Genomic DNA, 26,423 nt, shown 5'->3' on the forward strand with positions numbered 1-26,423 from the left:
AAGATAATTGCAATTTGGGCCATGGATTGTCTTGAATCAAGGGGTGGACGAATTCTAATGGGAAACCCATAAGGAAATCGTCTAAGGGCTTGATTAAAGGAGTCCATGGTTTTCTTAGGGCTTAAGCATCCAAATTAGGGTTTCCTTGTTAGATAACCCTAATTGCCTCACTATATATAGATCCCTTAAGGACCAAAAATGTGGACAAGCTTCTTGCTAGGGTTAGAACACATTTTGGGCAGCCTCCATCCTCTCTCCTCTTCATCCTCTTGCTTATGGTGTTTGTGAACCATTAGAGGAGTGACACTTGTGACTCTAAGCCTTCCAAAGTCAATTCAAGGAGGAATTAGGATTGTTATTGCTACATAACAATCAAGGTAATATCCTAAACCTAATTATATGTTAATATCGATTTCCATATGCTAGAATTAGGGTTTATAGTCTTGGATAACTTGCATGTACAATAAAGAAACCTAGATCCAAGCATTAGGGTTTGTATGAGCACATAAGATGTCTTATGACCAAAACCCATCACAACCTTCTTGAAAAAATATCAAATTCTTATAAAATTCCTTAAACTTTTATTGCACCAAACTTGATCATCATTAAGCCGACTTATACTTTGCTCTTGCTAGCCATAGCCTCGATACTTCATATAGATATGAGAGAGCTTGTCGTAGTTAACAAGAACAAAAAATACCATATTTCCCTTTATTCCTTTATTTATTCCAAACTAAACCACTTATGTTGTCCTTTATCCACATAACCTAATCCCATTCAAGATGCATCCAAAATTAAGATTGAAAAAAGTAGGACTAGATAAATTAGTAATTTAGTATGCCAAGTCTTAGAACATCATATTCCAAAAAAAGACCAAAATACCCTTTTAAATCTTTATTAGAACAGTGCTTAAAATAGTCAACCCACATGTTAATATCCTTGTGCCATTGTTGTTAGTTTGAGCCTATCAGACATGTTTAACATAACCCCCCAAAAAGATCATTTTGCCATTTTTTTTCTTATTTTTGTACCATAACATATATGCCTTTGTTGTTCTTTAATCCAAAAAGTCTAAGCCACATCAAATTACAACCATAGTAATAGTTGCAAAATTAAAGGATAACAAATAAATTCCTTGATATAAGATTATAAAGAACATGAAATAAAATTACAACATAATGAGGATGAATCTTGATAGCATCATAATTTCATCTTGTGTGTTGCCAACAAACTTAAATTTGTTCCATATTTTGCATGTGTAAGCAAAGTCATTTCCCAATCCTCGACATTTGTTTTATCTTTCTCTAGTGTACTTAATGAAATTTTATTTTTGCACCTTATCTTTCTATTGCTTTTGCCTATAGGTTGTTCTTGTGGACATGATTTTATTATTTATTTTACAAATTGTCTTATTTAACTTTATTTTGAATCGTCTTTGTGTATTTTTGGACATAAAATTGCTAGTATTTGATTATAGAGTATGAGATAACACGATTTATTCAACCTAGCACGGAGTTTGGGGATGAAGTTCATCTACAATTAAGTTTCATTTTTTTTACTTTTATCCATTACTTTATGTTTAGCTATACTTGGTTCCACATTTAGACATAATTCATTCAAAAAGTTTAAAAATACTGATAAAAAACAAGGAAAATTTTATTATTTTTTTGTGCTGCAATTTAATTATTCTATATTTTATATTATAGATAAAAAAATTATATAGATAAAAGTAGCCTAAATTATAGAATCTCTTAGAGTATTTATGGGTGTAAAAGGTGCCACAAAATAGTTTTTGTATTATGGAAAATAATTAAGTGCCAATAAGTCTTAAAATGTGTAATTAAAAGTAGCATGAATTTTTGAATCAAATGAGCATTCAATGACACAAAATATGTGCCACAAAAAACTTTTCTTCTATTGTGACTGAATAAAAAAGTGTCACTAAAAGCTTAAAAAACTGCAAGGACAAAAGTTAAAAGTGTCACAAGAGTTTTAGTGGGAGCGTTTCTAATGACACTTATTATTTGTGTCATAGGTTCTCTTAGAAGCCTTTAGTGGCATTTTTGGGGTTTTTAGTAGCACTTTTTGTGTGCCACTAAATGATATATTTTTTTTAGTGTTTATTTAAGTTGGTAAATAATAAAATTGGGGAAATGACAAAAATGTCCTACAAACTTTCTAGGGTATAGCCATTGAGTCCCTAAAGTTTTTCTCGGGCTTTACGGGTCCCTAAAGTAGGATATGACCTGCTCTTTTAGTCAATGTCAACCTGTAATAGACGGTTCACCATGCGACAGTGACCTTTTAGACCAAAAAAACTCACATTGTGCCCTACAAGGCCGAAAAAAATAAGTTCAAGAATCAATTTGTACCAAAACCTCTCCTTCTTTTCTTCTAAAGCCAATTCACACTCAATTCGTACCCTCCTGAACCAACTGCTCATCAACATCTTATCCAGCCATTACAGCCACCATAGCCCACCTTAATCACCATTGAATCAATATCACAACAGACCGATCCAAACACCCTTATTCCTACCCTTTGTCTCGTGAAATAAGCCACCATTGGAGCACCCATAATCCACAAAAACCACCATAACCAATCACCTGCAAATCGAAGAAAAAAAGAGATTAAATCTCATCTTCTCTGCGAACCTCATCAAACCCACACATCCTTTTCAACCTCACGTCCATCAAACCGACAACTCAGCTTGAGAATGAGAGGTAGCTTGTGCGATTTTCAACAGAGAAGAAGGAAGGAGGGGGTCAATTCCTTGAAGAGCTGAAATCGAATCAAAGAAAATAGTGGAAAGGGGTTGTGATCGAGAATCTATTAGAATGAGAAGAGGGTTGTGATCTTTGGGGAGTGTGTGTGACGATTGAGGGTGAAGATAGAAGAAGAGCAACGGTCGATTTCTTGGGAGGGTACGAATTGAGTGTGAATCGACTTTATAAGAAAAGAATGAGAGTTTTTTTTTTTACGAATTCATCCCCAAACTTATTTTTTTGGCTTTATAGGGGCACAATGTGAGTTTTTTTGGTCTAAAAGGACACTGTGGCATGGTCAACCGGCTATTACAGGTTGACAGGGACTAAAAGAGCAGGTTATATCCTAGTTTAGGGACCCATAAAGCCCGACAAAAACTTTAGGGATTCAATAAGTAAACCCTAGAAAGTTCATAAGACATTTGTGTCATTTCCCCTAATACAATTTATACTCTATAAGTGTTATGTTTTATAAGTGTTCTTTTATGCTTTTTAGTGTGCGACTCATAGATTCACATACAAACATCAATATAGTTAATTCTTTGTTCCTCACACATTTATCCTATTAAAACAAACTCGAGGTGTACAGGATAAACTTCAAAGCGAACAAATAAATGTAAATTTCTAAACATGAGTTAAGTCACTATTTGAGACTTGTATTACATGCATTTTTCACTTCTAGTAAGGATACACCATATAGAATAAGAAGAATGGTATTGATATCCATAGTTGGAGTGAAGAGACTTGGCCAAATGAGAAAACATATATAAATAATAGTAGGGTTGTCAAATATATACCATGGAGAACCAACCAACAAGCTACCAACCGAACAAAGAAAGTTGATTACCAATATATTTGATAACCAACATGTTTGGTTGGTAGTACCGTACAAATTCAATAAATTTGGTACGATAATGGTATTAACTTGTAGATACTACGGTATTACCGTACCAACCTATATATATATATATATATATATATATATATATATATATATATATATATATATATATATATATATATATAAAGAAATCATATTTTCAATTATCTACTCTTTATAATTTTAAAAGCATGATAATACCATTAGGAGTAATCATTAGTTATTATCACATTAAATTTAAAAAAAAAAAAGAATGAAAAGTTATTAATAAACATCTTTAGTAACTAAAATAGTTAATTTACTAATTTTTATTACTACATAAGAAAATTGTTTCATGCATTGCTTGTCTTAACTATTAAAATCCAAAATTAGAGAGTAGTTGGTAATATACCATTATCAGTTTGTACCAACCAAACTTACTCATAGTCAAACAAGTTTGTACCAAATATATTTGGTACGATACGGATAACAAAAAATTTATACCAATTTTGCTACACAGTTTGAATAAAACTAAACTGATACTTTAGCCCTAAATAATAGTGGTTCTTGATATTTTGAACACTTACTCATAGTCAAACAAGTTTGTACCAAATATATTTGGTACGATACGGATAGCAATAAATTTATATCAATTTTGGTACACAGTTTGAATAAAACTAAACTGATACTTTAGACCTAAATAATAGTGGTTCTTGATCTTTTGAACTAGACATGAGAACTTTGTTTGAGACCATACATGACATGAGTGATGGTTAAATACATTGGTTTAGCGCCGACACCGTGGAAGACGGAAACATTATTGAGAAGTATTGCCAGATATTTATGATCATCACGGTGTGTTGAAGTTATCTTGGAAGCACAGATGATGCCATGCCTGGCTATCATCTTTGTGTGGCGGGGTAGCTTCGTACATTGCAATAAATAAGACTTGTCTTCTTTATGGTACGATTGGTCCCCATGCCCAGCTAGTGTTGGTCGTACAGGATCAAAAGAGGCATTAAGAGGTCCCTTCTTGCTATCCCCGGCCCAAGCACATACTATATTACCCATGCCCAGCTAGCAATGATGTGCTTTGGTCAGCAGTGTTGCCTGTCCCTTTTTGCGCATCGTTTGGTGCATTCTGGAGGTTGTTTTTAGGGGTGTAAGTGAGACAAGCCAACTCGCGAGAAACTCGAGACCGACTCGGAAAATACTCGAAATCGACTCAACCTTAATCGAGCCGAGCTCAAGCTCGAGCTACTCGAGTACCTTATCGAGCCGAGCTCGAGTACAAAAATACTCAGCTCGTAAGGTTCGCGAGCTTAGTCGAGCTTAGTGTAATTTACATATATGTCATTTCTTTATAATTGTTCATTTATAAGATATATGTCATTTCTTTATAATTATTCATTTATGACATATATGGTTGATGTTATATTGATATTAGGTGATTAATAGTGGTTTTTTTGGTAGTTTGGATATTTACATGTGAAATGTTTAATATTTCTTACTTAATTTAGTGATTTTTATTTTTTAAAATATTAGTTGAGCCGAGTCGAGCCGAGCTCGAGACTATCGAGTATTTCACGAGCCCGAGCTCGAGCTTAAAATCAAGGCTCGAGTCGAGTGCGAGCCGAGTTTCGAGCTCGAGTATTTTAGTCGAGCCGAGCTTCGAACTTGGTAGTATTCAGGTCGACTCGGCTCGTTTACACCCCTAGTTGTTTTAGCTTATGGTTGCTTGCATGGCCTTGTGCCAAGTGGGTGGCTGTTAGTTTGATGATCTTCGGGTATGTCTACCCTAAAGGTGCATGAGTGGTGTTTGGTTTGTAACGGGTGGTTGGATGTCTGCTTGAGCAGCAACTTCCATGCGTTCTTACATCTTCACTTGTGTTACAACTTCCATGCCTTGAACATGGTGGATTCCTGTGTTGCATACCTAATTGATGACATTGTGTTGTTTGAACAATGTTTCCTTTCGTTAAGCATCGATTGCGGTGCCAACAAACCCTGAAGCTCGTATTAAACTACAAAGTGGCGTGATATGTGAAGCCAAAATAAAGGTTCATATAGTCAATTTCATATTCATAATTGAACCTTTTGGAGAAAATTTATGTTTTGTATTTTTTTTAGAATGGCTATTCATACACCTATATAACTCTATTTATAATTTATAAATTTTGTACACCAAAAAACGAACCCAAAATAAAAAAAGCTCACTTTAAACACCATCGGACCAGACTCGACCCGACCTAAACCGACCCGCCGCTTTATTTGCATGGCAGTTAATTTAAACAAATGAATCGGCGGTTCCCAGACTAGATAAAATACATTTTTTTTCTTCCAAATAACGATGCAGCCGCCCTTTCCTCCAATTAGAAACCCCGTCTAACCTACGCCGGTTGTGCATACCAATCTGTCTTCCTTATCACCTGCGCCTTATTTTGTTTATTTATTTTATTATTTATAGTAACCCAGACAGTCTCTGCTGTTCCGTTCTTGAAGCGAGTCCTCTGCAAATCCACCAATCAACTTATCTTTTCATCCTTCAAGCCTCAGTTCTCATAAATTTGTCATACATAGTGGTTTGTTTTCATGATTATAGCTAGGATCAATTTTAATTTGTTAATGAACTAGATCCTACGTACGTACGTATTCTTGCTTCACGACGATTAAGCGTTGCTAGATTTTGTTTTTCAAAGCTTATATATATAATATCGCGTTTTATGATGAAGATTCGTGATTTGGATTAAGATCAGAAGCAGTTTCATCACGAATTTTTTTGTACTTCTGTTTTGGTTATTTCAAGTGAGAAAATGCGTTCCTTGCTGCGGTTCATCAAGTCGACAACACGTAAAAAATTGCTGCAGAAATACGATCAGTTTTCTTTCACCGGTGCTGTTAACTTCCGACCAAGAGAATAGGATCTGTGCTAGATTTAGATAGAGATAGAGAGAAAGAAAGAAAAAGAGAGTTAGACTTTTTTTTTTTTTTTTTTTTTTGCCCTTTTCGATCTATTTACATAAAACAACCTATAGGTGTTTGTGAAAATGCCGCATAGAACAACTTACATTTTCCCGAGGCAATTTCCCGAAAGCGGTGGGATCACGAATTCGTTATCAATAGCTGAAGATCACGAGAAGAAGAAGATCTCGAAAGAAACGTCAAGTTTCATGATCGAAGGCGATAGCGATAGGGTCACGAATACAGATCATGTGTACGGACATACAGCTTTGCTATCAGGACGGCACCATTTTAACAGCTGTAAAAGCGATCGGAGCCACGGGAAGAAGACCAAACAGCAACTTGCTGCTTTCGTAAATTGGTTGGTGGAGAAAAAAACTTCCGGAGGTGGTTCAGTTTCCGGCTCCGGGCACGTGAGGCTGAACAACAACGACTTGAAACATTTCTCGCCGGTGCCGGTGAAAGATGTTGTCGACGACGACTGGCGTAGTCACGTCTCCGACGCCGATTTTAATCATCCAACCACACAGAAAAGCATTGGTGATCGACAGGTTTCTCTGCGGAGGTTATCCAGTGATGCCGCAAGTAGTTACGCGGCGAGTTTGTTCTCCGGCACGATCGCTACGTCGAGTTCTGCTGCTTTTTATAAGGATCCGGTAACGGAGGAGACGATAGGGATGAGAGAGGAGGATGTGATGGTGGGGAATGGTGATGGTGGTGTTGGAGATGATGATCGTCGGAATCTTGTCCAAAGGTGGCGTGAGAGTTATTACTTGCAACTTACGCTAGCTAAACGGTTAACCCATCAAGCAACCATCGGTGACGAGCCTACACTTATACAAGGACGTGGTGGTGGTGGCGGTCCTGCCGTGACGTGTTATGATGCAGAGTCTGTTTCGTATCGTCTCTGGGTATGATTTTTCTCCTTTACTTCTGTACTTTCATTGATTTACCGATGATCGATCTTTGCATTTTAGTGTTAATCGATCTTGTTCTGCTTTATGGGTGTTAAAAAAGTACGCCGGCGATCGTTAATTGACGGCAGTCCGGCACCATCAACCACCACTTGAAATTAATTTGTCCTATTTTCATCCTAAACTAATTACAACTTTTAATTTAATATCAAGATGATATGATTGCTTTTCTAAAATAAAGAGTTTTCTATTGGGAAAAATAAAAAAATCAAAACAAATTGGGTTGGTTTGGTTGTTGATACCAAACCAAATCTTGTATTAATTAATAATTAGATTTATATATACTTCTTATCCTAAATAGTCATTTATCTTGCAACAGATTTGAGGGTACTGTATAATTAGTGAGATTATATTGGGAACGATCAATTCTATAGTTTTCGATCATTAAAAATGATAATTGTTGGCAAAAAAAAAAAAAAAAAAAATTGCGAGTTCTTTTAGTTTTGTTCAACCATATTTTTATTTGCAAGAGTAATCAATGTTTTGTTTAAAAAAAATTATTTAGATGATGAATTTAAATAGAAGTATTCTTCTACACATATATAGCCAAAATTCAATTATTAGACGCATTGTTTAAGCATTAACGTTTGATTCTTAGTTGTTAAATGTGAGAAATTACGTTAATTAAATACAGACCTTGAGATCATGTTAAAAATAGAAGTCTTCATTTCGTGTCCATATTTTTATGTCTTTAGATAAGACAATCGTGTATCCTTTATTCTTCCCATCACGTATGAATTGGACCATCTTGTATGGACCTATAAAAAAAAATAGAAATTGCAGAAAACAACAGCCTTGTGTGACGCCCTACATACATAATTTAAGCTATATATTGATGCAATTTGCAACAACTTTTTTTTTTTTCTAAAGTGTCTTCCATAATGGTTGCAGTCCTTTTTTCAAAAGTTTCAAAAAAAAACTACCAATTTGATCATTACAATTACATATAACTTAATTATATACATTTACACCTATATATTCTTTTGTGAATTATTTTACATGCACAGTTCAAACAATTTTCTTGATTATATATCAAATCAAGTATCTTAATATCATTGGGGGGTTTTTTTCTATATACATCTTTCTAGATTGTCTATCAATCATCATCATCCATCCTTCTTTTCTTCCAATTATATATCCGTTGATTTTGCTTAGGTCATGTACGCTTTTATTTCCATTTCATGCTATAATTTACACACATTATCATTTAAGATTAGCTAAATGTTCTAAGAATAAACAACTTCTTATAATGTGTGAGTGTGTGTAAATTATATATGATTTTGCTTAGGTCATGTACGGTTTTTTTCTATATACATCTTTCTAGATTACATGTTTATCAATCATCATCATCCATCCTTCTTTTCTTCCAATTATATATCCGTTGATTTCCATTTCATGCATACAAAGGAAACACTAAATGTTGTAAGAATAAACGACTTCTTATAATGTGTGAGTGTGTGTTTTTGTATTTCTGCAAAAAATGCTAATTCAAAAAGTTAATTGATCTTTATCTAGTCATTTAGGATTAGCTGTGGCCGGGGTTCCAATAAAATTAATCTTTATTTATTTAGATAAGAATAGAGAGCATATTAATATATAATTAAGTAGATAATTTGGTTGTAATTAATCATCTTGGGTTGTAATTAAGTAGTCAAACTTATTCTTCTAGAGATGCAATACAGACATAGAAACCATAAAAATAAACGTATATAGTTTAAATGATAATTTATTGATCGAAGTTTAGGTAGGAAATTAAACGTTACATATTATTTTTGAACACCTTTTTATGATTATTATTGATACTAAATTATAGTTTTTGTGGTGATTTGGAAATTGGCATGAGGATACCTACCTAGCAAAGTATTATTCTTCATGTGCAACATACAAAGTTGCTTCGATCATTGATTAAAAAGCAAATTAAAGTTGCTTTGAAGCAATGGGGGGTTAAATCGGACCATAGTTAGGCCAATTTTTTGTATTAGAATGGACGTGATTGACATGACTATTCTTAGTATATATCTTGAGTATATGCTACGCATCCACAACTAACAACTTTTCCATGTATTACTCTTTTCTAGTCATATAATGAACGTCATCTTTAGTTTTAAACAAATATTCAATTTGCAATTTTTTGTTTTCTTCTGAATTATTATAAAATATGGACCACATTAATTAGTTCAAGTTTCATTATTAAAGATTAATTTAAACTTTTGTTAGATCTTATATATATATATATATATATATATATATATATATATATATATATATAAAGTTAGTTGTTATATTTCTCTTATAACACGATTGGAGTAATATATTCGAGAGGCTCCCAAGTTGAGTGACCTTGGTTTGTAGTTTGAACATATTTTAAAAACTTTTTGTCAAATGGCAAACCGATATTCGATCTTTCTGTAGGTAGTTTTGGACAAAAATATCAATAGTATGATATGTTGATTAAAACAACATAAACTTAATTATAATGTAGTTATTCCTATGAAAACAGAATCATTTTCATGTCAATATTCCATAGAATTAGGATATATATAATTAGAGATCAATTACTCTCAATATAATGATGGATGATAAAGAACAAAAATGTGTTCTTAAATGCATCTTTCCTGTTATTTTTTATGTGTATGAAATATTGGGTGGTATATATATAAAGATATATGAATAATTGATAACCACTTTTTTCAAAAAGTATAACGTACGTACAAATATTCCCTTGTCAACTAAATTGGTTATCGATCATGTCTTGAAAGAAGAAATATATATCCAGTCTTAATTTGTTGATGTTAATATATTGCTCCATTTGTTTGAATAAAAATTTCATTTAACTTTAATTGTGTTTTGATAATTAATTAATTAATGGTTAATTTGTTTGTGAAAAATGAATTTGCAGGTGAATGGTACTTTATCTTACAATGATAAGATATCAGACGGGTTCTATAACATCCTTGGAATGGATCCGTATATGTGGATGATGTGCAGCAACTCTGAAGAAGGCAAACGCTTGCCATCTTTACTCTCACTCAAAGCTGTGAACCCAGGCACCACATCAATGGAGGTGCTTCTTGTGGATAGATATGGGGATTCACGCCTCAGAGACTTGGAAGATAGAGCACAAGACCTCTATTTTTCTGCTGAAAACAATCTCATGTTGGCTGAAAAGCTAGGAAAACTTGTTGCTTCTACAATGGGGTATATATATATATATATGTATTGAATTATTTTGGCTTAATTAATTATTGCATGTGCATCAACTAAAACCTTAAAATTTTTATGTATTGATATTGTTATATATTTTAAATTTTAATTAAGGGGGTCGTTTCCTATTGAGCAAGATGATCTCCATGCACGATGGGAATCGGCTAGCATGAGGCTGAGGGATCTTCAGAATGGCATTTTGGTCCCGATTGGAAGCTTGTCCATAGGACTGTGTAGACACAGAGCTATTCTTTTCAAGGTTATATATATATATATATATATATATATATATATATATATATATATATATATATATATATATATGATTTAAATTCAATATATATTATATGATGGAGCTGGCTACTTATATATATTGATGGAAATTAATATATATGGATGCATATGCAGAAACTGGCAGACTATGTGGGACTACCTTGTCGTATAGCTCGAGGCTGCAAGTATTGTGTTGAAGATCATAGATCCTCATGCCTTGTCAAAATTCAAAACGATAAATCCACAAGGTCAAATTCTTATATCTAATTTCATTGTTTATTTTATTTTTATTAATGTATGTTTTGTTTAATTATATGTAGGGAGTATGTAATGGATCTAATTGGGCAACCAGGAAACATGTATAATCCGGATTCATCAATAAATGGAGATATACTTTCTTCGGTGCCTTCACCATTTCAAAGCTCTCATTTGAAAGAAGTTGAACAAGTTTATGTGGACCGAGCATCCATTTCTCAAGTGAAGAGTACGTGGTTATTTATTGTTAATTAATATACATACATACATACATAAAACTGTCCCGGCCCCCTAAATAATGTATATGATGAATTAATGTGGTAATTAAATGAATGCATGCAGGCATTGAAGGAGGAGGGGGAGTATGTGAGGAAGAAAGCAGTGTAGTAGAATCAAAGGAAATGAGATGTGTCCCGGTCCCAGTCCCAGTCCCAATTGATAGAAACTATAGAGTTTGTGAGATGATTGAAACGCCAAAAGCAGTGAAATACAGTAGTAGTGAGCAGTTATCAGATATTGATCAAGGCAAGAGTACAATTAGAAGCAACAGTTTTCCTGTGACTGCTCCAAGGTACTTGACCCTTGAGCCATCTCTTGCAATGGACTGGCTGGAGATAGCTTGGGATGACTTGCATATCAAGGAGCGTATTGGTGCTGGTAACCATTCGCCATTAACCATTACCTTAATTACTACTCCAAACTCCAAATCATTTATATTATATACTATAACTACTTAATTAATAAAATATAGCATTAACATACATGGGTAATGTTGGTTGTTTCAGGCTCTTTTGGGACAGTGCATCGAGCAGAGTGGCATGGATCGGTTGGTCTTTTTCTATAACCAAAACACAATGCATCATTGATTATATACTATTATTTTCAGAATCTAATTAATTTAACTCTTTTGTTTTTTATTGTACATATGTGTAGGATGTGGCAGTTAAGGTATTAACTGTCCAGGACTTCCAAGATGATCAGTTGAAGGAGTTTCTGAGGGAGGTATATATATAGTATAACTATAACAAACATTATTTCTATATTTATAATGTATGTTTTTATATAAAAAATTGTATTCTAAATTTGGTGTTGAATATTGGTTTGTTGTAAGGTTTCAATTATGAAACGAGTGCGGCATCCGAATGTGGTTCTGTTCATGGGTGCAGTGACTGTTCGCCCACATTTTTCAATAGTGACAGAGTACTTACCTAGGTAGCCTAACCTCCCTTTTCATTTTATATACAGTATAACTCAATCAATATCATTATCATGCATGGAAAGTTGCTTTTTGTTATATATAACTGATGATGAAACATTAATTACAGGGGTAGTCTATTTCGTCTTATACATCGACCAACAGCTGGTGAAATTATGGATCAAAGGCGACGTATACGCATGGCTTTGGATGTGGTTGGTTAATTACACTAAATTTTTATTATTATGAATCTTGAATTTCAACAATAATTAAAATAATTATTATTTGTTGTTGCAGGCAAAGGGTATCAATTATCTTCATTGTCTTAATCCTCCAATCGTTCACTGGGATCTCAAATCTCCAAACTTATTGGTCGATAAAAACTGGACTGTCAAGGTACTTACATTAATCCAACACGTACTTAATTTGTAACTAACCGTTTTCTGTATTTGACCCACATGTTATATATAAATGTACGTATTTGTAGGTTTGTGATTTTGGGTTATCCAGATTTAAAGCAAATACTTTCATATCATCAAAATCTGTTGCAGGAACAGTAAGCTTCTGTAATTACAGTTTGTTAGTCGTTTCTTGTCCTGTCTGAAATATACCATATATGCACATGTAATTATAATATACTAGTATAAGTAATTAACTGTTTTTTATATATATATATATATATATATATATATATATATATATATATATATATATATATATATATATATCTATATATGTAATGATGACAGCCTGAATGGATGGCCCCTGAATTCCTGCGTGGTGAGCCCTCGAATGAAAAATCTGATGTTTACAGTTTCGGTGTCATCTTGTGGGAGCTCGTCACCATGCAGCAGCCATGGAACGGACTCAGCCCTGCCCAGGTCAGCTTAATCATAAATAAATTAAAATAATCCTTTTATTTATCATATAAGGGAAAAAATCTTTTTTAAATTACTTAAATTATATTCAGGTTGTGGGAGCAGTGGCTTTCCAGAACAGGAAACTAACGATACCCATCAACACCCCTCCGGCATTAACTTCACTCATGGAATCATGTTGGGCCGAGTAAGATTTAACAAACACTTGCCATCTATCTATCTATCTATCTATCAATCTTTTTATCTCAGCTCCTCTTGTACTTTTTCTAAACTGGTTAATTAATTTTCCATGTGTTTCACAGTGATCCTGCTCAACGCCCAACTTTTAAGAGCATTGTTAACTCTTTAAAGAAGTTGCTCAAGTCTCCAGCACAAATGGGACCTCCATGAATTCACGACTACATTTACATTCTCTTCTCTTCTCATTTTTCTTTTTTTCTGACATTTTCATATATACCAAACTACCTGAACCTGCAAATGATTCTATAAACATCTAGATAAACTATCATAAATCGAAACATCCTCAAGGGATCAACTAAAATATGTAAAACTTAAAAGGGCTAGCTTCAGGTTTATGGACCTAGCTAGCTAAGTAATCCATATAAGTTTCTTAATTACTTCTTCACAATTCAATCCTAGTAATGCATTACATTTGAGAAACAACAATATTTAATTGTTACTTATTTTTAACAACTGCATGTTTGTTTCTAAATTGGTTCAACAACATATAAGGCTGTCTCTTTAGTCTTTACTTGAAAAATAGGTTGCTAATGAAAGTGAATGCGGGGAGTAGCTTTTAGGGTTTAATCGCTTCAACAAACAATTAATGATTTCACACTCAAAGTAATACTAATGTAAATCAAGATAAGAGCATGGTATTTTATATGGTTTACACGATTAGAATGATTGACTCCAACCACAAATGAACATATGAAAAAGATTCTGTTGATACTATTGAATTGCTTACATGTTACAAGTTATATATATATATATATATATATATATATATATATATATATATATATATATATATATATATATATATATATATATATATATATATATATATAAAAGTTGACTAACAAAAAATGTCAATAACATCAAACCTGAAAACTCTGACAAATTTGACCATTACCTCAGTTTAGTATCAAATCTGATAAATGCATGCATCTTATTGTTGGTAAAGTAAAAAAGTGAATCATTCTCCACAATTTAACAATAATAGATTTTTTGGTTAAAAAAATAAATCTTTTGTATTTAGTATACCTATAATCTCCAATCAACCAAATATTATTAATAGCACCTAAAATCATATAGTTATTTGTTAAATATTAATCCATTAAAATTTAACAAAGCACATCCTCCAAACCACATGAGATAATATTTAAAAGGACAAAATAAATGGTCCCTGTGGTATGTAAAATTTTGGGGTTTTAGTCCAAACAGTGACTTTTTTGGTTTCATAGTCCTTTTGGAGTGGTTTGTATGTGAAAATGGTCCCTCTGAAAACTAAAATGACTATAATACCCTTGGGGTATTTATTTTTCATTTTTCTTTCATTATTCTTAAAATTTAATATTTATTTATTTATTTTAACAATTAAAAAGATTAAAAAAGGGTCCATCTCTCTCTCTCTCTCTCTCTCTCTCTCTCTCCCCTAGAAGGGCATGTCTTTGATCGCTTTCTCCAAGCTCTGTAAGAACTACCAGGGAAGCCATAGCCAGTAGCTCTTGGATGAGCTTGACCAAAACCTCCATTGTTGTGTACACAAGCACCACTTATTCCCATGGTTTTGCCTTCGTTTTCAGGGATAAGAGACAATGGTATCAAAGATGAATGTGAAACTGATGAGAAAGCCATTCGATTTTCAAACCCCTTTGATAAATATGGTACACTGCCATCATCAGTTCCAAATTGATCCATGGATCTCGCTCGTTCTTGCTTTATCGGATCCATAAATTGGGGGGGGGGGGGGGGGGGGGGGGGGGTCGTTTCCCCGAATTTGACATATATTCTGATGAGAGCTTGAATTATCACCATCCCTGGAGATGAATCTCGATAAAATGCGTTCCGTTTCGGGGTATTATGCCCGAGGGTTGAAGAATGGGTCAGCATCTTCGTCTTCATACATGTCACTGTTTATCAAATTTGAGAAATACGAACTTGGTGTTGATTTGTATCGCGTCAAACCGGAGTTCATAGTTTGTTGACCCTGCCCCTACTGTTGCAATTAATGTTGATGTTGTTGTTGCCGTTGATTATGAAGATCTGAATCCATTAGAACCCTAGAAGTTGCTCCATTTGCATATGGTGTTGTTTATGCAACTGTCGGAATCGATGGGTCTATATGGATTTGGGGGAAATCAAAACAGGGTAAATTATGTAAGGTTTTGGAATCGGAATCACAGAAGTATCTGGGTGATATATGTATTCCTTTAAGTTGAAAGTCCATTATGTGTGCGTTTTCTAAATTTTTAGTGTTTATATATATGAAATGTGTACAGATGAAGAATATGTGATGACGAAGAGAGAGAGAGAGAGAAAGCTGGAGCAGCCTCCCTCACCACCACAAACACCCCCAGCTGCTGCTGCGGATTTTCTTCTGCTTGTGCGCTACTGGATCAACACGAAGGAAACCAAGGGAAGCCGCTGGAGCAGCCTCCCTCACCACCACAAACGACGACCGCTGCCTCCACCTCCCTTTCTCATTCATAGTTCACCAACGAAAACCTACCCCTTCTTCATTCTTTTTAGTCGATTGGAGCTACCAAACACCCCTAAATGTCGAAAGTTTCAGTTGTTTTGTTTCTCCCGGTTTATTATTGCCAGCGAACAGGTGAGAGGACCAAGGAAAGCTCGATAGATATCGACTCCTTTCCCCTCCTCGGTATTTACCGGCCACACCAAAACTGTCATCGACTGCAATTACTTCACCTTCCTCGATATGTGGCTGCCAACGATGAAATCAATAAGGCCAAGGAGGAATCGTCGGTCTCGACGAACTCCTTCTCCCCTCGCGCGATCTGTTTGACCCCCACCGGTGCCCTCGATTTTTTGACTAGTTTCGTTCGTGTCCATCCCCGATCGTTCGTGTTCAAGGCAGGACCTGGTTTTAGAAACCGAGAGAGAGAGAGAGAGAGAGAGAGAGAGAGAGAGAGGTGGGCCCTTTTTATTTTTTTAATTGTTAAAATAAATAAATAAATATTAAATTTTAAGAATAATGAAAGAAAAATGAAAAATAAATACCCCAAGGGTATTATAGTCATTTCAATTTTCGGAGGGACCATTTTCACATACAAACCATTCCAAAAGGACTACAAAACCAAAAAAATCACTGTTTGGACTAAAACCCTAAAATTTTGCATACCACAGGGACCATTTTTGCAATTTTGTCCATTTAAAAGCCATAAATTAAATGTTAGAAAATAAGGGATCAGAATAACAATAAAAACAAACTTGAATAGATTAAAGGATCGTTGTTTATCAAACACTTTCTGAAATCTGTAATTCATCCCTCTTGTTTGGGGTACACGAATTCAGAAGTGAGATAATCCAAAAATGAACCGATCTGCATTACAAACCTAATTTAGATTGTGAAACACAAAATACCTGTTAATGTGCTCTTGAGAGATAGAACAAATCTTAAAATCAGATTTTGATAGTATATGAACAAATCTTAAAATCAGATTTTGATAGTATATGGTTTGTAACCCATTTTCTGGAACGTGAAGAATGTTCTTATACCAGACTAAGCTTCTGTGCTATAGTGGCGCTATAGTGTTTTGCGAAGGTCAAGAACCGTTATTTTCAGTTTAGCACTTTCATTTCGCGGCACCACAATTAGCGCCCTATTCACCGCTATTTCAATAACCGATATAGCGGCGGGCGTTATTCCATTTTCGTTCACATTTTGGGCCATTTGGTTACTTTTTCAATGAAAAACTAGTTTTAATGATCTAACTACACTTTAATTTTAAAAAGCCCGAACAACTAACATAATTAAAAGCATTCAAATCAACTACGTCTGCCGACAACTCTCTTTCTCATCTCTTTCTGCACACACGACGACATGAGCTGCTATGGTCGGACTCCATTAATGCTTTGTGTGAACCGACCCACACCTATGAGGCTACGACTTAGGACTTAACTCCTTAAATCAACCACGACCTACTAATACGATACTGAACCCGTACAATGCAATTAAACTCTATTTGACACTTTGACACTACCTAGTTTCTATATTACTATAATAGAATATTATGTTATGTTTTTATATGACTTTTTAGGTTTGATGATATTAATTCTATAGACTTATAGTATTAATACTTAAATATATAAATTCTATATAAATATAAAATAAAATTATAAATTATATGTAATATTAAAAAACCGCTATATCATCGTTATACCACCGCAATCTCAAATAGTGGCATGTGACCGCTTTTGAAATTTTTACCGCGATAATTGAATAGACACCAGAGAGAAAAATGATTGTGGCAATTGCCTCCGGATTTGGCACCAAAAACTGGTAGTTATTAGACATAACTAATGCTTGCATAATCAAAGATGTCATCAAGTGAGTTTTGGCGGGAAAATGCATAGCCAATGTAAAAATCCATTTAGGTTTCGGGGCGCTGCCCCTTGAAACCATCGCCAAAGGCTTTGCCCCTTGGACCCCGCTAGGGGCGCTGCCCTTAGACCCCTCCAAGGAGTTACATCCCTTTGGAACCCTGCACCCAGGGGCGTTGCCTCCGAACCCCCCATATTCCCGAGTTCACATTTATCACTCCGAGTGTGCACCCTGCACCTCCTAAATCGGTCTATCTCATTATTAATAACAAAAAAATGTTGATAACACTAAAATCACCAACATTAACATCAATCATCTTCATGTTTATAAGATGGAAGTTTATAGAGTACAATCAAAACGTGTCCACTTACCAAGTATGCATTCTCAACAATTGTTTAGCTCGCCAACATAAGAAAAATAATGTATGATCATATGCATGATAAAAATTGTAAATGATTCAATTTTAATATGATAAATGGCTGCACAATTAATATGAACATTTTCTTCATAGGCATTAAAAATGATTGTACAATTATCCAATCTGAGCAATGACAATAGATAAGTTCTTTAAGAACCAAGATTGTTATGTTATTTCTAATATCCTAGAAAGTGAAGATATTTTTATTTTGCCGTCAATAAACCTCCGTCCACCTTCAAAATATATATATATATATATATATATATATATATATATATATATATATATAGGCTTAGGTTATTTTATTTTTACTAACTATTGTGTGCCAGAATGCACAGATCTGGACCACCGGATGGAATAGAATCAAAGGTCATGATCTGAGGGTCTATGATATTAGAATATGATAACATGTACCATATAATCACACAAATTTAAGCATAAGGGCATTTTAGTCAATTAATCTATATTAAAAAACGAAAATTTCAGATTTTTATGGATATTTAATTCCTTTATTTATAAAAATATGAATATTTTAAATTAATTCAAATTTAAAAATCCGATTTTATTCTATCAGAATGACAGAATGTCAACCTTAAAATAGTAAATATATTTTTCGATTTTATTCTGTCAGAATGACAGAATGTCAACCATAAACTAGTAAATATATTTTCGATTTTATTCTGTCAGAATGACAGAATGCCAACCATAAACTAGTAAATACATTCTGAAAGAATACACAAAATCGATTCTTGAACTAGTAATATACCAAATAATTACATTGTATGATTGTGATTCATTGAATAATAACAACATTCTGCGAAAATAACAAGAGTAATTCTTAAAAAATAACAACATTCTTAAACAGTGAGTGTGATCATTCTTTGATTCATTCTTCAAGTCTTTCCCATCAGGTCTTCAAGCCATTCTTCAAGTCATTTCTATCACAATCATACAATGTAACAACTGCACATTAAACATATAAATAATTAACATTCTATCATAATTGCATTGCATGAAAACCAGTTGCATCGCGGGAAAATCATTCTTATGTGATTCTACCATAATCATTTTTATGTGATTGATCTTGAAATGATACAAACTCTTGTCAGCCTAAACCATGTCATCACTGAATCTCCTACTAATAAAACACTTAGCATCTGAAAAATAAACACGGCACAAGCAACCACATTGTGATAAAAAGGGATGTGGGGTTAGAATAAAAAGAATGGTGTATATTCTAACTTCACAAAGAATCACAATAAGAGGAAAATGTACCAGAGAAGATAGGCTATGAAAAATACATTGTCTTCTTCACATCAAACTTCATTGATTTTTCATTTGTCTGCGATTATAGATACCTTCTCCAATCGATTTTCATTTCACATCAAACTTTGACAACAAATCGACATCTTAAACCCATCTGTTCTTCAAAATCGAAAAATATGAACACCAATTTTGACTTTTTCGAAACAAACTCCAACTTATGACCGTGAAGTGCAAATTGTATTAGAATATTTCTTCAATAAAAAAAACAGAAATAGAACATTGAATAAATCGAATTAATAAGATGATGAACGCAATCTCGATCTTGAATCAAAATCGAGATAAAGTCTGGACGACTTGATAAAATCAATTTGATTTTGTAGATCATAGATGTCGAAAGAAACTTACCAAATCAATTATATCGCAAGAAACTAGATCGTTGAGAAATCAAAATATGTTCGAAATCAATCGACGATAGAAGACCTGGTGTTGCCGATTTGGGTTTCAATATTTCTACATGTTGACGAGTCTTGATCGAATTTGATGGCGCCGATGTAGACACACCCGAAACCACCTCTGTCGATCTTTGTTGATCGGTTGAAGCCATTGGTGGCTGATTTGAGTTCGGGGAAAGTGAAGACTCGAAGATATAAGGCAGGATATAAGAGAGACTAGGTCAAATATATTGATTTTATTTCCTTAATTGCAAGATTTCAATTAAAGGACCCCTTAATTAAAAAGTACAAAAGGTCCAAAATACCCTTAAATGATTTATTTAATTATTTTTTATCTCGTGAATTCTCATTGATGCATTTAGGAACACAATGGTTGCTAGAAACATTTGAACCTAGTTCTCTCTCTCTCTCTCTCTCTCTCTCTATATATATATATATATATATATATATATATATATATATATATATATATATAATGATTGGTCCAGAATCAATCTTACATACACACAATAAATAGTTAGAACAATAACCTAACCTTTTATATATATATATATATATATATATATATATATATATATATATATATATTGTGTGCCTGGTTGGAGAAGTATAGAGATGTAGCTATATAGGTGCAAGAGTGGGCCTTGCCCATCCCACACAAATTTGAGGTGAAATATATTATATATAGATTTTATATTTCTTTTGAATAAAGAATACTAAGACTATGAATTATAACATGGTTCAATTCATTCTAAACTTAAATTCATAATTACATGTTAAGACATGTCGATTAAAGAATTAAGGAAATAAGTTTTTGAATATATCAAATTGCATTTCAATCTCCGCAGTGAATTCTCTGTTCATCAGGTTTGTATATTAATATTTATTTATTATCTTAATTAATCAGTTACTTTCAACTTAAACGAATAATTACTTTAGAATCATATATTGTTACCATTTTCAGTATTTTGCTATTTGTTCATATTTTGTAAATAATTTAGCCTACTCTAAAACAAAATTTTGCCAACGCCATTAGAGAAGTAGGGAACAATCCATATTGAAATCATATTTCTAATGTATGCCACTTAATTTTTTTAATTTGGATAATCCATTTCTTGTTTTTTTTTAATTTTTATATGTTACCATTTCCCACATACAATAATTTCCTTTTATTTTTCATGCCGCTCTCTTGTTGACTTTTTTATAGCTATCTATACCAATCATCATGTATTTGGGCATCATCGGTGGAAATCACCAATCACGGTAAAAGTGCTCATGGGGATATTATACATAGGCCACAAACAAGAAATGGGTTTTATTGAATATTCACAGTGATAACCACCTTTGTCGGCATTATTGGAAGAGCTTGATATTGTTGGATGAATTAGGAGGCATGTTTTGAAAGCGAAAAATACTAGAAATGGGGTTGAAATTGGAATAGAACTTAGATAGGGAAATGTTGTGAAAATTATGTTGAGCAAAGGGCCAAATTTATGATGCAAGCAATAAATGAATTTCACAAAAACTGAGAAAAACCTCCGAATAAAATGGGCTAAAGATTTGACATAAACTAACTTCTAGAACTTTATGAATTGCACGAATAAATCACAAAATCACTTTTGTCCAAAAAGTTTAGTTCACTAATTCATATCATAAGTCTATTTTCATGAACTAAATGATTGTTTTATAATATAAGCTTCAAATATGGCCATTTGGTGACATATAACATCCATTTATGAAGAAAAAAACATGGGAATATATACAAAAAACAAATATTTAATAAAACTCATGTGAGTATTTAACAAAAAAACACTATAGCCATATAATGTAATGAAGTAACAAATGCAAAGAAAAACAACAAATGGAAGGGAGTAATCCAGGAACAAAATTTGATTGCATGTGATGCCAATGGGGTCAATATCCAGGTAATTGTTAGAAATTACAAAATACCAAAATACAAGATTTTATATATTTCAAGCTCCAAAAAAAACATACGCCCAATGAATTACATGATGACTATTAAATAACTCAAAATCTCCCTCAACTCATGTTATCACACGCAACCAAATCGTTTTCCCCATTTGACTGTAAATCTTTAACTCGTTCATTCACAACAAAAACACTTTCTCCAATTGCTTTCAACTCTTTGACTTCTTCATTCACAACCAAAACACTTTCACAATTTGACTCCAAATCTTTGACTTTGACCTCATTCTTACTACAAGGATCATCGTCGGTTTTCACCACCCCATCATCATCATCATCGCCACCTGGCATTCTAGCTTTCTTCTTTCGTCGTTGCTTAACAAATTTACTTTTTTTCCTTTTTTTCATTTTCACTTTGCCCTCTGTCTCCACAACCACCTGCTCAGGTTCCTTTCGTTTAGTGGGGACCACCGTATATAACGTATCCGTATCCGTATCCACCGGGTCGGATTGCCAATTGGATTCTGGCCCACTCATCTTTATAGCCAAAAGAGCGATTTTTGCAGCTTTAAGCTCTGCTTCCTTTTTTGTCTTTGCTGCTGTACCAATGTATTTGATTCCACCTATGTCAACAGTGCAATAAAACGGGGATTCCCTCCCCTTTTTTTCATCTTTCGTGCATGTGTATGATGGAATCGCATAGTTCATCTTTTGTGCATATTCTTGAAGCAGATTTTTGCATAATCCAGTTTCATGCTATAAAAAAAAAAGAGAGGAATTTATATCAATCAATTATGAGTTAGGAAAGTTATTATTCTATTAATAAAAAAAAGATTATAGTTACCACAGGATGAGACACGCTTTTATCTGTAGCACCAGATTTTGCAATTTCAATGAGAGCAACTTCAGCAGCAGATTGTTCAGCAGCTTTTCGGTTTAGAAATCCAGTCAAAGAATAATAACTTTCATCATTTAGGACAACAGATGACCTGAATAATGGCTGGTGTGAAGGGCCTTCTTTGATGGTATGATAAATAGGTGTGGTGAGTCCTGCTTTTTGAGCATACTCTTGCAACCGACTTTTGAATACATAGCAATTTGATACACCTGTAACAAGTCCACTTTTACCACTCTTAACACTTGTATAATACTATATGTTAATATAGATATAGGGAGAAAAATAATGTTCAATGGGGTGGGCATTACAAATGAATGCACTAGCAAAGAAAAGGACCAAAAAGTATCTAGAACTGTTTGTCTCTTGGTTTCCTGACCATACATATCTCTCACTTTCCTCTTTTTTGCCTTTAATATATAATTATAACCCTTCTTTCCAATTTGTAGATTATTAGGTATGATTTAAGAAATCAATATTTACTCAACAAGATATCATTGTGAATAATAGGCTGTCATTAAAAAAAAAAAGATATATGCAACAAAAGTTGCCAATCAGATGCCAAAGAATATTTTCAGTTGGTCCATTCAATATAAGCCACATAAAGGGGAATCTTTTGTTACCATGGAAGCACCAACTAGCTCCACTACCATGGGCATCCACAATGCAAGTTGTATAGGAGTTGAATAAGGTGGTGACTAGGATTGAATAGGTGTTAATGGAATGTGGGTGATGACATGAAGTGGAGTTGAATGAGCATTCAAAAGTTTAATAGATATAATAAAGAGATGATTAAAATTGAATAGGTGTTTAATGGGTTGTGGGAGGTAAAACTGTAAAAGTAAATTTGTATAGGTATTTAATGGATGAAGTGGAAATCCATTGAATTCTATAGAGTTCAATGGATTGTAGATGACAGGTCTCGACAGCTACTTAATACTCCAAGACCCCTAATATGTTCATAATACTCTATCTCTTACTGTTTTTCACAGATAATAGAAGTTTAAAATACTTCTGAGCGACATAACTAACTTCATATTTAAGTTACAACAAATTCAAAATAAAAACTTAATGATTCATGGACAAAATTTATACTCAAAGAGAATGAACGATAAATTGGTTCAGAAACTAATGCACCATAACAAGAATCAGTAAGGACCACAATGAAGAAATGAGTACTTACTCTGAAGTTGCTCGTCCATGTACCTGTTATTCCAATTGGAAAAAGAAAACAAAAAAATAGGATTTCAATCAGACATTCAGAAACTTGATACACAGCTGAAGTAAGAAATGGAAATTGACAAGTGATGGTTACAAATGAATCCAACGAAGGAATTAGAGCTTACTTCTTGAGATCTAGAGGTTTGACCTGATTTGTTCAGGCGAAACCCTAGGGAAACGGAGTCAGCGAACAAGCACACAAAGATGATGACAGAGAGCGAGATTGATATGAAAATTGGGGAGGTTTATCGCGCGAATAAACCCTACCTATTAATGCACTGCATAGACTGATTTTTCTTCTTTTGCTTTTCGATATATCAGAATCCGAATATCCGACTTCTAATTTCGGGTACATATTGAAATTTTGACGGATAATTTCCTTTTATAAAATGAACAATGTAAGTATTAGGCAAATTTCAACATTTTCTTTTTAAGATAAAGAGTAAATTGCACGAATGGTCCCTATGGTTTGGTGTAATTTGCACGTTTGGTCCCTAACTTATTTTTTTAACTCGGAAGGTCCCTATATTTGTTTTTGTTACGCGTTTGGTCCCTTTCTTACCTAAAAAGACTATTTTGCCCTTGATTTTTTCATTTATTTAATCAAACACACTCCCAACCCCATCCCGTCACCTTATCTTACCTACCCCACCATTTTCCCCTATTTAAATAATAATGTTTTTAGGTAAAATAAGAACCAAGCTCGTAACAAAAATAAACAGTAGGGACCAAGTGTGTAAAAAAAACAAATAGTAGGGACCTTCCGAGTTAAAAAAAAATAAGTTACTGACTAAACGCGCAAATTACTCAAAACCATGGGGACCATTCGTGTAATTTACTCTAAGATAAATTAAATATAATGTTTTGAAAATCGGTTTAAACCAATCGGACTGGAAACTAGGGACGTCGGTTTTATACCAATTTTCAGATTGGATCGAACTGGATAACTTGTTCAAAAACCTGGTTAACAGTAAAAACTTGTTTGAGCCGGTTTATTGGATTTGGATAGTTGGATTTCACTTTACCCGTTACAAAAACAACTCATTTCCAAAACAAATTAAACAGCTCGATCGATTAGTTTAACCGGAATATACACAACTCGAAGGCTGAAACACACCACTGCCAAATATAGGAAATTTTTGCTTATATATATATATATATATATATATATATATATATATATATATATATATATATATATATATATATACACACACACACATACAGAGACACACACACGTATGTAGAAAAATATATAATATATAAACTTATGGAATTCCGATTGAACCGGCCACCCTACCGTTAAACTAAAAAAACTAGTTTTTAAAACATTGGTTAAATACGCTTCATTCTTATAAAATCGTATTGCCTTTTTTGGTGTTTCTACATAATTCAGAAGAAGAAGAAAAAAAAATTACTCCCTCCGTCCCAAATTGATAGTCCACTTTTTACTTTTGAAGTATTTTTTCTTCAATTTTGACCTTAAATATTTTTGTTTTTTATACTTGATGTAAAATTTATATTGTATTTTAAATGTTTTTTTTCAGTGTTATAAGTTTTATCAAGTAATATATAATACAAATAAAAATATTTAAGGTCAAAATTGAAGAAAAAAACTTCAAAAGTTAAAACTGGACTATCAATTTGGGATGGAGAGAGTATTAAATACATGTTTTCTTGTTAAATCATGTACAAGAGTGTTTCTTTTTCAATTTTCTTATGAAAAATCCATATCATATCAAGGAAAAATAACTAATCAATCAATCATTTGTTGTTTTCTATAATTTATCTTAGGTTGTAAGGACCACTGCTATGCCTTGTGAGCCACTTTAGTTTTGTCATAGTTTTTTCATATCAATGGAGTGGTGCCATCTGCCATGAGAGACAGACAAGAAATGAAAGCAAGGAGAAGAGAGCGAAAATAGCAAGGGAGTATCGAGGCTCGGTACCACAACTTCATGCCTAGAGAAAATGGGCAGTTTTTGCCATATGAGGCAATCTCCACCTCAACCTTGGCAAGCTTCATATTACTCTTGTCGAGCTTCATTCCCTTTAGTTTTATTAGGCAACGAAAACTATTAGACGCATTTTTATGCATCATTTTTTACATTTTAAACCCATTTTTTCACATTCCATGCATTATATATAGGCATTTTGCATCTTATTGCATTTTTTACATTTTATGAGGTTGGTCTTGATTTATTGGTGAATCTTTAAGTTGTTTTACAGGTTTAGAGCAGGTTGGGAGCTTAACAGAAGAGTGTGGAACAATCTTGGATAGTATAGACAGAAGATGAAGGCTAAGGAAACT

The 26,423-nt window shown here is 33.4% G+C and overlaps 2 protein-coding genes across 3 annotated transcripts; one reads left to right on the top strand and one right to left on the bottom strand.

Moving 5' to 3' along the window:
- Positions 1–5,940: 5,940 nt before the first annotated feature.
- Positions 5,941–13,978, top strand: LOC145058330 (Protein kinase superfamily protein). Of its 2 annotated transcripts, XM_079006532.1 has the most exons (15): positions 5,942–7,496; positions 10,459–10,757; positions 10,878–11,022; positions 11,172–11,284; positions 11,357–11,520; positions 11,634–11,948; positions 12,077–12,117; positions 12,225–12,293; positions 12,403–12,503; positions 12,617–12,701; positions 12,784–12,882; positions 12,974–13,042; positions 13,236–13,367; positions 13,457–13,551; positions 13,667–13,978. In XM_079006532.1, exons 1-15 carry the CDS (start codon positions 6,672–6,674, stop codon positions 13,752–13,754), a joined length of 2,640 nt encoding a protein of 879 aa, XP_078862658.1. In that variant the 5' UTR covers positions 5,942–6,671; the 3' UTR covers positions 13,755–13,978. The 2 variants fall into 2 exon arrangements, with proteins under 2 accessions (XP_078863224.1, XP_078862658.1); XM_079007098.1 differs by lacking the exon at positions 12,974–13,042 and having other exon boundaries at positions 5,941–7,496.
- Positions 13,979–21,942: 7,964 nt separating this feature from the next.
- LOC145059735 (double-stranded RNA-binding protein 7-like) lies at positions 21,943–24,436 on the bottom strand. Its single transcript, XM_079007710.1, has 4 exons — positions 24,238–24,436; positions 24,075–24,097; positions 22,841–23,103; positions 21,943–22,752 (listed from the first exon to the last, which is right to left on the bottom strand). The coding sequence occupies exons 2-4, from the start codon at positions 24,091–24,093 to the stop codon at positions 22,111–22,113; spliced, it is 924 nt and encodes a 307-aa protein (XP_078863836.1). The 5' UTR covers positions 24,094–24,097; positions 24,238–24,436; the 3' UTR covers positions 21,943–22,110.
- Positions 24,437–26,423: the final 1,987 nt, after the last annotated feature.

This window comes from Lactuca serriola, chromosome 1 (genome assembly GCF_051521515.1).
Source record: "Lactuca serriola cultivar US96UC23 chromosome 1, Lser_US96UC23_V15, whole genome shotgun sequence".
Taxonomy (NCBI): Eukaryota; Viridiplantae; Streptophyta; class Magnoliopsida; order Asterales; family Asteraceae; genus Lactuca; species Lactuca serriola.